Source organism: Papio anubis, chromosome 7 (genome assembly GCF_008728515.1).
Source record: "Papio anubis isolate 15944 chromosome 7, Panubis1.0, whole genome shotgun sequence".
NCBI classification, from domain to species: Eukaryota; Metazoa; Chordata; class Mammalia; order Primates; family Cercopithecidae; genus Papio; species Papio anubis.
This window is the reverse complement of record NC_044982.1, coordinates 2954485-2970515: the sequence shown is the minus strand read 5'-3', so window position 1 is coordinate 2970515 and position 16031 is coordinate 2954485. Positions and strand designations below refer to the sequence as shown.

Here is a 16031-nt window from a genome sequence, read left to right as displayed (position 1 = left end):
GTGGGCGTCCATGGCAGTCACTCGGCCAGGCCTGGGGGGGTCCCCGAAGAGAACCCAGCGCAGGGGCAGCCTGGGACTAGTGCTGTGCTCTGTGGGAGCCACTGATCCAGGATGCAGTCCTGCCCTTGTCGGGGCCTGCTGCCCCAAGGCCTTGTGGGATCTGGCCCTCCAGACTCTCACCTGCCTGCCTGGCTCCAACCTGGGGGTCCTTGCTCCAGCGGTCCAGCCTGCACACACTTCCCCAGGCCCACATGGCCTGCTCCACAGGACCACCTGCGTAGCCACGTTGGTGCTGGGATGCCTGCTTTCCCTTTGAGGGGCTGGGTCAGGATTAAGGGCTAGAAGATGCCCTTTCCTGGGAGATGAAACCTGGATGCACAGAGGAAGGGGCACACACACCCAGGAGCCCCAGGCTGCCAAGAGCACCCTGGGCTTGCTGTGGCCATCTACAGGCAGTGCCCAGACCAGACCGCAGCCCAAGAAGGCAGCTGGGTGCCTCGCTGCCCCACACCTGCACCCTGACATCCCCAGTACGTTTTTAAATTTGTGTGTGTGTGTGATGGTCTCGCTCTGTCGCCCGGGCTGGAGTACAATGGCGTGATCTCGGCTCACTGCAACCTCTGCCTTCTGAGTTCAAGCAATTCTCATGCTTCAGCCTCCCGAGTAGCTGGGGCCACAGGCACCCGCCACCACGCCCGGAACCTTTAAGAAGCAGCGCCCTCGGTGGCTCAAGCCTGTAATCCCAGCACTTTGGGAGGCCGAGATGGGCGGATCACGAGGTCAGGAGATCGAGACCATCCTGGCTAACACGGTGAAACCCCGTCTCTACTAAGAAATACAAAAAATAGCCGGGCGAGGTGGCGGGCGCCTGTAGTCCCAGCTACTCGGGAGGCTGAGGCCGGAGAATGGCTTGAACCCGGGAGGCGGAGCTTGCAGTGAGCTGAGATCCGGCCACTGCACTCCAGCCTGGGCTACAGAGCGAGACTCCGTCTCAAAAAAAAAAAAAAAATAAATAAATAAAGAAGCAGTGCCCTCTGCTCTCAGCGAGGCCCAGTGGGTTCTGCTGCCCAGGCCTCTACAACTCCGCCCCATGGCTGACCCCTCCTCCTGCCAGCCAGGCTGGAACCCTGGGCGCCCCCATCCCCTGGTGCTGTCCTCACTGTCCCCAAATCCTTTCCCTGACCCCCTCACCCCACCCCACTGCTGCCCCCAGGGGCACTCAGCAAAGCCTCCAAATCTCCCTTGGCTCGTGGGGCCCAGAAAGCCCTGGCAGTCCTGGCACTGTCCCCTACCCGCTGCCTGAAGTTCTTCCAGGGCCTCCAGTATGCCCAGCCCTGGCTCTGGGCTCTGCTTTTGAAAAGTCATCATTTTCCTTTCCATTCCCACGTGCAGAGAAATGCCAGCTGCGCTGGAGGAGCAGAGTTGGGGGAGCCCCAGGAGGATCTGAGCATCCCAGTTTCCCGATCTCTTTCTGGGTCTTTCATCTCTGGCCATCAGCAAGGCCCTGCCTCTGTGCCAGGCTCTGTGTAAAGGGTGCACCTAGTGGGGCCCAGACTACCCCATCATGGGTGATCCTGGTGGCACACGCACAGGACTCATGTACCTCAGCCACACCTGAGGGCACCGGTTCCTGCTGACCCCCCGTACCCCACGAGACGGGTGCCCACGGAGCTTTGCAGCATGTTCCCCGACTCAGGAGGCAAAACCGCCCCCTCAGCTCCGCTCCTGCCGCTCCTGGAGCCTATGCCACCTGCAGAGGGCACCCACAGGTGTCAGCGTGTTGAGCCAGGTGCTGCTCTAGGTACTGGGGATACAAGCAGGAACGGAACAAATTTCATGTCCTCAGGGTCTCAGGTGCGGGGCCCCTGGCATCGGGCTAGGTCCTCTGAGGGCGATGGGGCAGGAAGGGGCAGAGCGCAGGCATTGTGGTTGGAGACTGACTGCAGCTGACATCTGGCACGTGCTGCCCGCTGGGGTCCACGTGGCCCACTGGACTCTTTGGCTGCTGGTGGTCAGAGGATGGCTTGGTCATGCCAGAGCTGGGACACAGCACAGAAGCCGGTTCTTTCTGTGGGAATGGCCATCAGGTGGCCTGGTCATGAGGCTGTTTCTGCCTATGACCCAGCACCAGACAGCAGCCGTTCCACTCTCACCCTCTCTGGGTGACTGGTACACCCAGAGACAGCAGAGGGGAGAGGGACCTCAAGGAACCCAGTCAGCCCTCCACATCCATTTCTGTCCGTGTGAGCAGGGCCCCGGTGCCCCTCTAGGCCCAGCCTGCCCAACCTAGGAAGGGCTGGCGTGGGACCCGGGGTGGGCAGATGGCTCCATCCTGGCTCCCAGCCACACTGAGCCTAGGGCACCATGCCCTTCTGTCAGCCTGCAGACGCTTGCTGGGTACCCTCCCTGCCCCAGGCCTGGCAGGAAGATGAGGTGACGGAGGCGGCCCTGGGGAGCTCCTTCTGCTTCTTACCTGGCTGCCCCTAACCTAGGCCAGAGCCAGATCCTGGCCCTTGCCCCGCAGCGGCCTCTGCAGGCACAGGACCTCCGAGCTGCCAGCACATGGCTTCTTGTCTCCTTCCTCCCTCTTGGTCCACGCAGCAGTCCTGGGTGCCCCCGCCCTGCACAGTTACGGCCCTCTATCAGTCTGCCCTTCCCAGCCCTCGCCAGCCTGTGAAAGCACTGGGGATGCGGTGAGTTCCTGTGCCTGTGGGGAAGGGGCCAGCAAAGACACCAAAGTGGCAAACAGCAGGAACATGAAGCTGTGAGGGCTGGTGATGCTGGGCGGGAAGCCAGGCGGGGAGGCAGGATGGTGTGTGGCCTGACCCCACCTCACAGCCAGGAAACAGGCACACAGAGATGTCCTGCACGTGTCAGGGCCCCAGGTGGGTGGCTGCAGGAGGCTGGGCCCTCAGGTGGGCCTCCCCAGTCACACAGCCTTGGCTGACCTGTCTGTCCTCTCGTCCAGCCACAGGGAGACAAAGACCTCTTTGTCTCTCCACCCTTCCGCCCAGAGCCTCCCCAGCCAGTGCAGCTCTGAGCATGTCCCCAAGGGAGGGAGACAGTCCCCAGTGGGGCCTGGCAGTCCTGGCAGCTGCCCTGAGGCACAGGCCCTGGGGGACTCGGTGCTTTGAGGGCAGGGGCAGGTGATGGAAGTGGGCTGGGGAAAGGGAGGCTGAGAAGGCGGCAGTGTGGCGCGTGTGAATTTGTTTATGAACTAGCTACAAAAATGTCTTTTCCAGTGTTTGCTCTTCTAGAATTTGACTAGCAGGTTTTCCGGTCTTTAGTGGAAAGCCCTTTAAATAAATACAAGAAAAGAAAAAGCAAAAAAAAAGTCTTCCTCAATCAAATCTGAGGTGGTTCCTTCCTCAACCAGACTGGCTGGGTGGGGAGGGAGGGCCCGAAGCCCAGGCTCCTAGGGAAAGGCTCTGATCCAGCTTCAGGGCCACAGCAGCTCTGCTCCCCACCCCAGGGCTGGGCTGGGACACTGGCCCTTCCTGGCAGGGGTGTCCTACCCCACAGAGAAGCCTTGGGAGGTGGCCACCGCTGGGCCACTGCCCCTCACCAGGCCCAGAGGCCCAGTTCTCAGTCTGAAAAGAAAACCTGCCCTGGGCCCCTTATGACCAGGTGAGGCTTGGTGGGCACAGGGGACCTGGCGGGAGCACTGGAGCCCAGGGGCCTGGGAGGGGCCCAGGTGTGACATCTCATCCTGCACCAGGCTCTCTGCAGGCCTTCAGTTCCAGAACTGTGTCCTCAAAGTCCTGTTGATGCTGCCACAAGTGGGCTCTCTCCTCCCCCATTCCGGGAAGGTTCTGGGTGTCTAGCCGTCCCTCCCACTGGGAGCTCCAGTACCTGAACTGCCAGCCTCACCCCAGGCAGTACTGCACCCTGGGCTGGCGGGACCAGCCTGGAGGGCCCTCCTGGGGCTCTGAGGCTCATGGACAGCCTCCCAGGGAGCGTCTCTGCTGGTCTCATTTCTGTCTGGGAGGGAGTTGGGTGAGCAGCGGGGAGAGGCTGAGTGGATGCCTGCCCACCTGGAACAGTGCTAGGTGGGGATGGGGGGCACCACAGGGCACACACAAGCCACCAGAAGGGCCGATGTCCACTCGGAACGACAGGGGCGCGGCTGTGTGGGTGGAGGCGGTCTGGAAGAGCAGGCATGGCAGAGCGGCCGCTGGCTCACATGGACTGGCGGAGTGCTGTCCTGCTGGGGCCATCCCAAAGAGAAGCATGGCCCGTCACTCCCCAGGCTAAAAACCATCCACGGCTGCCCCTCCTCATGGCTGAAGCGCAGCTCCTAGGCCCCACCCAACGCTCTCAGGTCCCCTTCTCTCCCTCACCCTGTGGAGAGTGGAGCTGCCTCCTGTCCCTCGGAGGACTCTCAGGCCCCAGCCCTGTCCCAGCAGCTTGTGGTCCAGCTTGGCTGGCCCTGCCAGGCTCTCCAGGCTCCAGCAGCAGTGGCAGCTGTCAGCACAGCCAAGCTGCCAGCACTACCACCTCCCAGGCAGGTGGCACTCTCACTCTGATGAAGCGCTCAGCTTACCGACTGGAACAGTGTTCATGACTACGGTTGTGCCTGGGAAGAAGACGAGCTCCTGCACTTCCCATCACGTTCCACTGCTTGTCTGTGACCAACTAACCTCTCCACCTCTGCCAGGAAGCCTCCCTGGGCTTCTCAACCACCCCATCACATCCGGCCAAAGCTCCTTGCGATGGATCCCTCAGAAAGCCACGTGGCCTCTACAGGGGCCCTTGCCCCAGTTCCATGCCTTTGCCCCCAGCACCTCACAGGCACTCGGCAGATGCTGGTTAAATGGAGAGTCCACCCCAAGGCTCAGCGACGCTCCCTCAGTCCTCCTCACCCCCACAGGTTAGTAGGTTTCCTTCAAGTACTTCACCCAGCAACCAGGAATATTCCTCGTCATCTCAAATCGGTCTGAAAGGCGCACTAGGCACGCGCTGGCCCCGACACTGCCCCTCCCTGGTCCTCTCCAATAGCACCGAAGACATGGCGGTCGGCCCAGGCTCAGGAATCACAGAGCTAACTGCTCATTTCAGCGTCACAAGCACGAGCAGACGAATTTCAGAGACAGAAGCCAACATCGCCACCCCTGATCTTTAGAGGCTCCAGCCAGCCTGGCCCCCGTGGCTCGGTGGTCAGCCAAGGCCTCTGGAATTGGAGCAGCCTTGCTGCTTCAAGGCAGGGTGTGACCCAGTCTGCCCTGCCGGCCCCCCTGCCCTGGGGACAGAGTGGGAGGCACTTCTGATTCCCCCCGGGCTCTCAGGGGGATGTGGTGGCTTCAGGTGAGAGATCCTGACTGGCCACTGCAGAGCCCTGGTGGAAGGTGCAGCAGAGGGAAGGTCCTTTGGATCCGACAAGCAGAAGGATTTGAAACTCTCTGAAGATCTGAGATTTTTCCACTCATTTATTCAGCAAGTATTCACTGAATGCCTATCACATGCCAGGAGCTAAGGACACTATTTCCAAAGAACAGCTCACCCAAAAGGCATGTGAGTGCCCATTACTGCCAGGACCTGAGGCTGCATGGATGAAGAGACAGATCTTGCCTTGAAAGGCACTGTGGCCTGGCGTGGGAGAGACAGGTGAGCCAGTGTGTTCAAGAGCTATTAATAGGGTACAGGAACAGAAGATACGCTCCACGGCCCAAGGGATGGGCAGGGAGGGCTTCGGATGAGAGCACCAGAACCCAGGGCCATGAACAGCAAAGTCATCTGATGACCTTGCTCCGCTCGGCACTCAGAACCACCCAGCTCCATATCCCAACACCCACAGAGGACTGAGGTGGGGCAGACACCAGTGGGAGACGGAGACAGAAGGTGGGGAACTGGCAACATTCATCTGAAAACGCAGCCAAAGGGAAACAGTTCGAGAACTGGAAGGGTTCTAACACACACTGAAAACCTGCGACGGCAGCGGGGACCAGAGATGGAGAGGCAGCATGCGGCCCCGAGTCCTTACCAAATGGGGTCACAGACCCCTGGCAGCTCCGCAAAGACCAGAGAACCCTAAGGGGGGAAACAGCTTCACTTCACTTCAACCTTACTGCAGAAAGATACATTTTTGCAGTTGTAATTCACCAGTGGAAGACGTGTGGACAGAAGGAAGCACTGGTTTAAGACAGTCTTTCCACGATGAGGGATGCCGGCTCACTGACACAGTGGCTTTGAGACGTAATGCTGGAGCTGAATGCTTCACATTAACCAGCTGAATCCTTCAAGCCTAAGCACTAAGTACTGTCCACCTTTCAGAAGAAACTGAAGCTCAGGGGCTCAGCTTTGAAAGTGGCACAGCTCGCCGGGCACGGTGGCTCACGTCTGTAATCCCGGCACTTTAGGAGGCTGAGGCAGGCAGATCACGAGGTCAAGAGATGGAGACCATCCCGGCCAACATGGTGAAACCTCGTGTCTACTAAAAATACAAAAATCTGGGAGGCTGAGGCAGGAGAATGGCGTAAACCCGCGAGGTGGAGCTTGCAGTGAGCTGAGATCCGGCCACTACACTCCAGCCTGGGCGACAGAGCGAGACTCCATCTCAACAACAACAACAACAAAAATACAAAAATTAGCTGGACGTAGTGGTGCACAGCTGTAATCCCAGCTACTTGGGAGGCTGAGGCAGGAGAATCACTTGAACCCAAGAGGCAGAGGTTGCAGTGAGCCAAGATTGTGCCATTGCACTCCAGCCTGGGCGACAGGAAAAAAAAAAAAAAAAAGAGAGAGAGAAAGAGAAAATGGCACAGCTGAGATGTGAACCTAGCAGTCTGGGCCCCAGCCTGCTTTAGCTACTTGGCCAGCACTCCCTGAAGTGGGAGCTTTGAGAAATCCTGATGTCCAGACTGTACGCCATCCTGATGAAGCTAGAATCCCTGGGGTGGGCCCCAAGCACCAGCCATTTCTTCAACTCTCCAGGTAAGTCCAACAGGCAGCTGAGTCTTGAACTGCAACCAAATTGTCCTTCCCTCCTTTGCCAGGTGACTCTGGGCAGTTCCCTGGGCAAGGGACCACCTGAATCTCAGAATCATCTATGAAACAGATAGTATGAAAAACCTGCCTCAAGGGGTGCTGAGAGCTTAAAACGTGCATAGAACATTTTGCACAGATGGCCGGGCAGTGGAGCTGGGGCTGCTGGGACATTCTGGACCACATTGCTCAGGGCCTCACAGGGATGTGGCCAGGTGAAATAGTGGAGGTCACTCAAGGTTTTCATTCAGAAAAGCCGTGTGATCAGAGCCGTGCTTTTAGAAAGACCAAGAGGGCAAATATGTGAACGAGGACCTGAAATAGCCTGCTGGTGACTGGCATAAAAAAGGGCACAAACTGCAGACCCAGAACTAGGGACAAAGAGTCCTAAGGCTCCCTGGTGACCCCCCCCGACCCCAAAATCTGTGCAATGATAACTACACAAAATGGAAAAGCAAGGCCAAGCGCGGTAGCTCATGTCTGTCATCCCAGCACTTTGGGAGGTTGAGGTAGGAGGATCACTTGAGCCCAGGAGTTCGAGACCCTTAACATATTAAGACCCTGTTTCAGTAAAAAACAAAAGAACCCAAAACATTTTGTAAGATGCCCTCAGACATGTCCTGACCAGCAGGGGTGACCCCAGACCTGCATATAAGAGGCCCTCAATTAGGGCCCAGCTTGTACCCACAATCAAGAGCCAAGCTTGCCAGGGCATGGCCCCTCAGCCCCTGCCACCTCGTTCCAGCTCAGCCCACAGCCCACTCCAGGGTTTCTTCTTTTCAAAAAAATATATATATATTAATTTTTTTGTAGAGATGGGGTCTGTGTTGCCCAGGCTGGTCTTGAACTACTAGGCTCAAGCAGTCCTCCCACCTTAGCCTCCCAAAGTGCCAAGATTACTGGTGTAAGCCACCACACCCACCCTCTCCTGTCCTATTTCTAACCAGCCTTGAAGAGCCCAGTGAGACCCCTTCCTAAGCCACTGGTCTTTCTCCGGCTTGTGCTTGACACCTGCCCTGACGCCAGACATTCACACCCGAGACAGACCAGGAGTGGCTGACTCCCCTCGTCCCTTCTCTGACTAGACTGGAATTTCTCCATGGCCACTGGTGGCACAATGGACTCTTCAATCCTCAGCGCAACACGAGGATACGCTAGGAGCCTGGTTAATGCTGCTTCCAGTGTAACTGATAAGAATCCTCACGTGTGGTAGAGGATTTATTCAAAAGCTCACATTTCCCCCAGAGTGTTTCTCTTTAACTGTACACATCATTTCTCTTGGCTCTGGGCCTATCATGTGTTTGCAAGGCTTGCAAAGGCTGCCTCTGTTTGGATCACCTGAAAGATAAAAGCAGGCAGAGAAGACAACAAAAATACAATAGAAGGCCGGGCGCGGTGGCTCACGCCTGTAATCCCAGCACTTTGGGAGGCTGAGGCAGGTGGATCACGAGGTCAGGATATCGAGACCACGGTGAAACCCCATCTCTACTAAAAATACAAAAAATTAGCCAGGCATGGTGGCGGGCACCTGTAGTCCCAGCTACTCGAGAGGCTGAGGCAGGAGAATGGCATGAACCTGGGAGGTGGAGCTTGCAGTGAGCCGAGATTGCGCCACTGCACTCCAGCCTGGTCGACAGAGCAAGACTCCGTTTCAAAAAAAAAAAAAAAAGGACTCCTTACCCAAGTCAGACAGTCCATGAAGGTGATAATATATAACTATATAAAGAACACACACCTCAGACTCACAGCCTTTCACCACTGCAAGCATAAGCTAAGAGACTGGTTTTATTTCAGGAATAACTAAGGGTATACTAATACATGTATCTCAAAATAACATTGAATTATTGAAGACACACTATTCCAATAGTCACAGAGTTGACAGGGGACAGGAACCGATGTACTGGAAAAACACACTTGCATTATACGTCAAAATTGATGGCCAATATCTCCCTAGGTATTAAAATACCCAACAAATTAAAAGCTGGAAAGCTGTGCTAAAAAAAAAAAAAAAGAAACCCAAAACCTTGCATGTACAAGCTAAGCTCAGACCCTTAGAAACCAGATAGAAATGGACAAAGCCAAACAAATGAGAAAAACTGGTTGAGCTTCTCAAACTAAATCATATCAAATATATGTACATTTTAGCAAAGTAAACCACTAAACTATACTTCGTAGACATATTCATTACATTTATTTTAATAACTACTTCATTACAGGCTGACTGGCTTTCCTGTTTGGATAAAGTGTGATCTGAAAGCAGCGCTGACTGAATGTAAATCAAGCAAATGTTCCCAGTCATTTTTGGCATGAATATGGATTATAGTGTTTAATGCAGACCCAAGGCCACACATTTTTGGGGAGTAGGTTTTACTTGCAGTACAGATTCCTTTCATGTAAGATCACAAAAATACAACACAATGTGACAAGCCCCGTTGAAGAATTACATGCAGTAGCTCATATTAACACAAACAGCTCCCCATGAGGGCCGAGAAGAGCTAAATCCGGTGTCACTAGGGTTCACTGCAGGAGTAGAATAATCCGGTACAAGGATCTAGAACAGATTGAAACCAGAAACAAAGCCATGCCTGATGGTCACTCAAGGTCAGTCTGATCATTTTCATGACCAAAATAACCCATGTGAACAATTCAAAATGACCGTGGAAGAGCTGAGCACCCTGTACTCACACACGATGCCCACAGCTTGGCAAAAGGTACACAAACACTTTTGTTTGAAAAGAATAACAGAGACATCTACTTTCAAAGAACAATGGATACTTTTAAAGGGAATGCTGACGTTTAACTTTACAAAATGAAATTAAAAATGTCAGTAGTACTCTGATGAAGAATGTGCCTGAAATGTAATCAAGATTTCCCGGCAGTATAATTAAACAGAGCTCTAATTTAAAAAATCTTCCTGGGCTGGGCGCCGTGGCTCAGACCTATAATCCCAGCACTTTGGGAGGCCGAGGCAGGCGGATCACGAGGTTAGGAGTTCGAGACCAGCCTGACCAACATGGTGAAACCCCGTCTCTACTAAAAATACAAAAATTAGCCAAGTGTGGTGGCACACGCCTGTAATCCCAGCTGCTCAGGAGGCTGAGGCAGGAGAATCACCTGAACCCGGGAGGTGGAGCTTGTAGTGTAGTGAGCTGAGATGGCAGCACTGCACTTCAGCCTGGGCAACAGAGTGAGACTCCATCTCAAAAATAAATAAATAAAAAATAAAAACTCTTCCGCAAGGTTTTCAGAGCATTCTAAAATTATGATACAGAAAAGCAATCCTAAAATTACTCTGGCCAAAATGTGGATTCGAATGACCTGCCTTGAGTCCGCAGTTGCCAGGAGCTGGACCTGCAGTAGTGTGGGAGCTCACAGCCTCAATAGCGACTGCCCTCTGACCCCACCATCCAGTGATTCTAGAACATTTCTAGTAGGAAAGACACAGCAAGGGATTTTCATGATCGGGAAATACTGAGAGACAAACTGAAGATCTGTTAAGGGCTATGCTTTTGTCATCGTTTAGGTATTTAAGGCTACTTCTTTAGCCAGCATACTTTCAGCTGTTTAGAGTGACAATTTCCCTACACAAAGTTACCAAATTAGCATCTCTGGAAGAGAATCATATTACCCTGGATTTCCAAAGATGCACTCTAATAAGATGACCAGGCAAAAAGTGACCCGGGGGAGGAGTCTGTTATAACACCCGGATCAACGTGTTCTCAAGGCACTTCAGAACTTCGGGGAATTACTTCATACTGGATCCTCAGAACGTACTGACGGAAATACACATCCTTTAGCAGAAGAAAGACGCTTCATGCAGGATTGACTTTAATGGCTCTTTCAGGCAACAGAGAAACCACCACATGCTCATAACATGAGCTCAGTTGTTCAGCAGGCACCCAGAGGAAGCCTTTAATTCCGAGCAGGTTTCACTAATTAGTCCTGGAGCAGGTGTGGTTTTGATATTTACCATGTGAGTGGTTAACAGCTGACTGCCTAGGAAAACCTAGGAAGGCCTGGTCCCTCTGGGTTACTGACAGCATCCACCCTCACGTTGTAACACAGCACTGGGGAGGTGTGACAAGGTTGTCCATTTTACAGCCTTGGACCACAGAAGAGAACCATTACATGCTACATTCAGACTTTTTGGCTTAGTTTCAGTATAACCTGACACTGGAAACCCATCTCCGGTCTTCATCCTCCAACTACAGGTATGGGTGTTTCCTTTTCTGTTTTTTAAAGGCCCATTAACTTCATTTAAAGGTTCCCATCCTTATGAATTACTCACTAAGGAAAACTATCAGCTCAGATTTTAGAAAAAGCAATTTACAAGATATTATTGCTGGTCCTTTATCCCTTCTCTTTAATGCAATCTCAAAGGTTTTTTGGCTATTAGTTTTCACAATTTTCTTATGTTGCACACAAAAACAAGATTCCTCTCTCTAAAATGTAGAGTATGGGGAAAACACAGATGCTGTTTTTCCAACTAAAAATGTTTACAAAGAACAGATTGTCTCAACAAACAAAAAAACCCCATCCCATTAAGCTGGGTAGGACCAATAAGTGAAAAAAAAGGTCTTCTATCGAGCATAATAAAACAGAACATGTACTTCTTGTGTTTGAACCTTACTCCTATTTAACCAAAAATTTCCCCTTTCTCATAATTTTCCTAGTATTATGTAAGGTTATGCCTAGTTCTAGATTCTGAAATACCTGCATTTTAATGCTTGCACAACCCATTTTAAATTTACAAAAGCTGCCTCTGTTTCATTTTCTGATTGAAAACACACAAAAAAAGGACAAACCAAACAAACCACACCACATCATAGAGATAATGATCCGAATGGAAAAGTTAATGTGCTGTAATGATATTTGTCTTGCAACATCACAAGCAGCAGATACTGAATAGAATTTGCTTCAATCATAAATACTGAGACTGAAATATGCACGTATAAATCAATGAACTGAAAGCTCTCCATACATAGAAGCACGTATGAAGTGCAAAACAATATCAAAAGTGAGATCTCTGGTATTTTAGTACTCCCATTCATCGGATTTCAGGTCGAGATAGCTGAGAATATTCTGGGCAAGCTTCACAGCCTGTTTCCTGGCAGCCTTACACTTCTCTTCTCCCTGCGGATCAACAGCATCCAGGGCTAGCAGCTGCTTGGTGAGCAGCTCTTCCAGCCGGATGTAGTTCTTATCGGTTCGATTTCCATCAAATGAAAGAACTTCTCCCTGGATCTCGGACAAGTTTCCAAGGACGTCCCACACGGCTTTATGGGATGGGTGCTCCTCACAAGCAAACAGCTTTCTTTTCTCAAGGGCCTCCTTCAAGTCAATATACGTGATCAGAGTTTGCACCTCGATCACTGCTCTTCTCCTGGCTTCCCGGATGCAGGGGTTTTTTTCAAGACTTACCTCATCCAACTGTCCAATTAAACCCTGCAATTCTGTTTTGGAGCTCAGGTACAATTCAGGAGGGTTTTGTGCTTGGAGAAGTTCATTTTTTATTTCTCTCATTCTCGTGAGGACCTTTTCTATTTTTAAAATGGAATGATTCTGTCTCAGGTCAAATGCTTTAGTCGTGTCTGCTTCCTCTTCCAAATCCAGATACTTCAATAATTTGTTGATATCTTCTACTACCTCCCTCCGATAATTTCTGATTTCTGTCCGGCCGCACACATCTAGAGCATCTAGGTCAGCGATCAGCCCTGAGAGCACACAGGATAAGTGCCTGCAGGTCTCACTGTTGTTCACGCCCATCAGAAGTGCAATCAGGACCCCTCGGGCCTTGTTCACCTCACACATCACAAAGTTGATTTTGGCCACGGAAGGATGTGCATCCTCGGAAAGCGGCAGGGAAGGCTGCTTTTTCATGCAGTCTTCGATAATCTCTTGCACCGCACAGATTTTGGTTAAAGTGTGATACCTTGCTTTCCGCAAGGAGATTTTTCCTCCAGTTTTAACATGTGTCAGCCTCAGAATGATATCCTGGATGCCTTCTTCAAACTCGTCAGTTACGCAGTTGCCTCCATTATAAAATGGCACAATTTTCTCTCTAACGAGGGACTGGGCTTCCTCAAAAATGTTCTGTATTTCAATCCGGTGTGGGTGGTTTGCATTCTGCTCCAACTCTTTGAGAAGACGTTCTGTCTCCTGTGCTGCCCTCTTCCTAGCTTGCTGAATATCTCCTTTTCCTTCAGTATCTACAGAGTCTATTTCAAAAAGTTGTTTTGTTAGAATCCTCTCCAGTTTCTTGTAATTCTTGTCATCTGACAGACCACTGAAGCCGACAACTTGCTGTTCTACACTTTTTACTTCCTTTTGGATTTCCTGAAGCCTACTAATAGAAGGATGTTGGTTTCCCATATCCATACTTTTGTTGTGTTCAGTTTCACAAGCACTAAAAGATGACAAGAATAACTTATTACAGCACAAGGCTTCTGCAGAACACTAATGGTATACTAAGTCATTCTAAAATTCTCATTTTAAAAAGGCATACTTTCGAGCAGTCATCCCACCTCAGCCTCCCCAGTAGCTGGGACTACAGGCGTACACCACCACGACCAGCTAATGTTACTATTTTTAGTAGAGACAAGTCTCACTATATTGCCCAGGCTAGTCTCAGACGATCCGCCCGCCCCCGCCTCTCAAAGTGCTGGGATTAAGGTGTGAGTCACCGTACGCCGCACAAACTATTTGGAACCGGCAGGGCACCTTTATGCAAGGTGAAACAGTAGCTCTTGTAACCTTCCGAACACTAACAGTACCCCGCCCCGCCACACAGCTATGCCTAGTTTCCAGAAACTCTAAGCAAAATAAACTGAACCAGTAGAACAAAAACCAGTGGCTCTCAGATATCCCCAAGTTCCCGCTTCTTCGTTTCTCTCCATCCCTTTGTGCACTTCCCCTCCCCACCCTTTTAGCTCCTCACACATCTTCCCTCCCAGATGTCTCCCTGAAGAGATAAAAACCCCACAGGTAAAGAGCGACGGGGATTGCGCTGAAGGGCACCACCTTGGGCTTTCGAGGCCCAGCACCTCCTCAGCCCCCAACATGCTCCACTGTCTCAAAAAACTACAACCTGCGAAAATGTGGTAACTGAATAATTCATTCACTCGCCTCCCACTGAGAGTCCACAATCGCCTAATGCACGTTTCAAGCTCTTGGTTTCTATCAAACGGCTCGCTCAAGGTGGGTAACCAATGGAAACGCATCATCCATCCCCTGTGGATGTTCTGGAGGCCACGGAGGGCAGGCGGCCCGAGTTCCTTCCTCCCCGCCTCGCCCTTCCCTCTTGGCTCTTTACCCAGAAGAGGTCTGAGCTGGCTGCGATCTTGGCGTCCCGTGGCTGAGGTGGCGAGGTGGAAGATCAGCCCTTTACGGGGTGCGGCACCGGAGCTGGGCCCCCAGCTGCATCCCTCGCGCCCCTCCCGACTAGGTCTGAGCGGGGCAGCCGGTGAAGGGGCCGGCGGTGAAGGGGCCGCTACTGGCTGCAGCAGCCGCTCCGGGCGTCTCGGCCTAGGTGCCAGGGCGCGCCCGCAGGCCCTGACCTCACAATGGGCGCGCGAGGGGCCCTCGGCCCGGCCGGGGGAAGCCGGGGAAGGAGGGGAGCCAAGGCCCCGCCGGAGACACCAGAGACCAGGCCCGACCACCCCTGGACAGCGTCCGAGCCAGGGACGGGGACCAACTCTGCTCGGCCTGTGCCGACAGGCCGCGCTGGGGTGGGCGCTGGCGGAGAGGTGGTCCAGCGGGGAGCCCCGCGCGGAAGAGGGGCCCCACTCGTCCCCCCGACGGAGGGAAAAGGCCACACGCCGCGCTTTGCTCACCTGTCCCGCCCGCGCCATCGCGCGATGCGTCGCCGACGCTTCCACGACTTCCGCAGCTCCGGCCGTCGCCCGGGCCAGCCAGCCCACGCCCCTGGCCGAACACCCCTAAACCCGGGGACACCTCCTCCGGCGTCCGCGCCTAGCCGCCGACAGCGCCAAGCCCACCGCCAGCGGCGCAGCAAGGCAACCTGGAGTGACAGCGACCAAGGAGCGGCCGCCCGGGTCAGCCCGCGCCGCCCGCTGCTCCCGTAGCCCGTCGTACCGCGGGGAAAGCGCACGGTCGGCCGCACCGCCGCCCTCCCTCGGGCTTCGCGACCCTGCCGTAAAGCGGCCTCTCGCGCCGTCGCAATGCTGCCGTTCGCCGCGGGAGCCAGGGGGCGTGGGGCCATGGTGGCCTTGCGGGCGGGGAAGAAGAGTCTTCTCCGCGCTCTCAGCCGCTCCTTCTTCTGCCGCGGCTGTCAACTCGCTCCGGAGCGCGGCGCCGAGCGCAGGGATACGGCGCCGAGCGGCGTAAGCAAGCGCCTGGGGATATTGGGTCGGGAGGGGTGACCGGAAGGAAAGACAAACCGGGGCCTCGGGGCAGCTGCCTGCCATGCACAGCCGCCTCAGGCCTTTCTGCAGGTGCGCTCGCGTCCTATCCCGAACAGTCCCGCAGCCCCAAGGCTTCCGCGTCAGCGCTCTCGGTCGGATGGGACTGAGGGTGCCGCCGCCACGCCAGAGACTGTTGACAGCCAGAACTTTTAAGCATAAGAGTCACCTGGCAAGTTTGTAGCTACCTTATTTGTTCCCGAGAATGATTATTTTTTATATTTAAAGAGCTTTTGGCTTAGCGTGTATTTTTTTTCGTGGTTTTTTTTTGTGTGTGTGTGTGTATGTGTTTTGGCTTTGTTAAAATTATTAGAGCTTTTATTCAAGCGGTGAACACTTTATCATCGTACTTTTGTAGCACTTCACGTTCATTAGTTGTTGTTATTTGCAAACTATGTGTGGGTATATGCATGTTACTGGCCAAAGATCCGCAAAGAATGTCTGTAGCAAGAAAGAGTGGCAAGCAATTTTTGTAAGTCATACTTTTGGGAGGGATGTTTTGTTTAAGGGAGGCCTAGGCCTTGATTCCATCTGTCAGATGAAAATGTTGGCTAACGGTGTGGAATGGGCTGGAGATAAAATATTCAAGCAAAGCATACAAATACCAAACAGGCTAATGAAGGAGGCTGG

At 53.1% G+C, this 16031-nt stretch overlaps 2 protein-coding genes and 1 non-coding gene across 7 annotated transcripts in view; 2 read left to right on the top strand and 1 right to left on the bottom strand.

Annotated features, from left to right (window-relative positions):
• Positions 1-1023: 1023 nt before the first annotated feature.
• Positions 1024-15224, bottom strand: BAG5 (BAG cochaperone 5). Of its 4 annotated transcripts, none has more exons than XM_031667779.1 (2): positions 14814-15224; positions 1024-2068 (listed from the first exon to the last, which is right to left on the bottom strand). In XM_031667779.1, exons 1-2 carry the CDS (start codon positions 15200-15202, stop codon positions 2029-2031), a joined length of 429 nt encoding a protein of 142 aa, XP_031523639.1. In that variant the 5' UTR covers positions 15203-15224; the 3' UTR covers positions 1024-2028. The 4 variants fall into 4 exon arrangements, with proteins under 4 accessions (XP_031523639.1, XP_003902366.1, XP_003902367.1 ...); XM_003902317.3 differs by lacking the exon at positions 1024-2068 and adding an exon at positions 8747-13387 and having other exon boundaries at positions 14814-15025; XM_003902318.3 differs by lacking the exons at positions 1024-2068; positions 14814-15224 and adding exons at positions 8747-13387; positions 14294-14654.
• On the top strand, positions 3240-3299 carry LOC116276059. The gene has a single exon (XR_004185506.1). It is a non-coding gene; the product is annotated as a U7 small nuclear RNA (small nuclear RNA).
• LOC101023761 (cytochrome c oxidase assembly factor 8) overlaps positions 15164-16031 on the top strand; it is a 31143-nt gene continuing 30275 nt past the window's right edge. For both annotated transcript variants that reach the window (XR_001905139.2, XM_009212313.3), the window contains exon 1: positions 15164-15323. Coding sequence is in view for 1 of the 2 variants with exons in the window: in XM_009212313.3 (XP_009210577.2) it covers positions 15201-15323 (123 nt within the window). In the remaining variant the exon portion in view is untranslated. The remainder of the gene's footprint in view (positions 15324-16031) is intronic.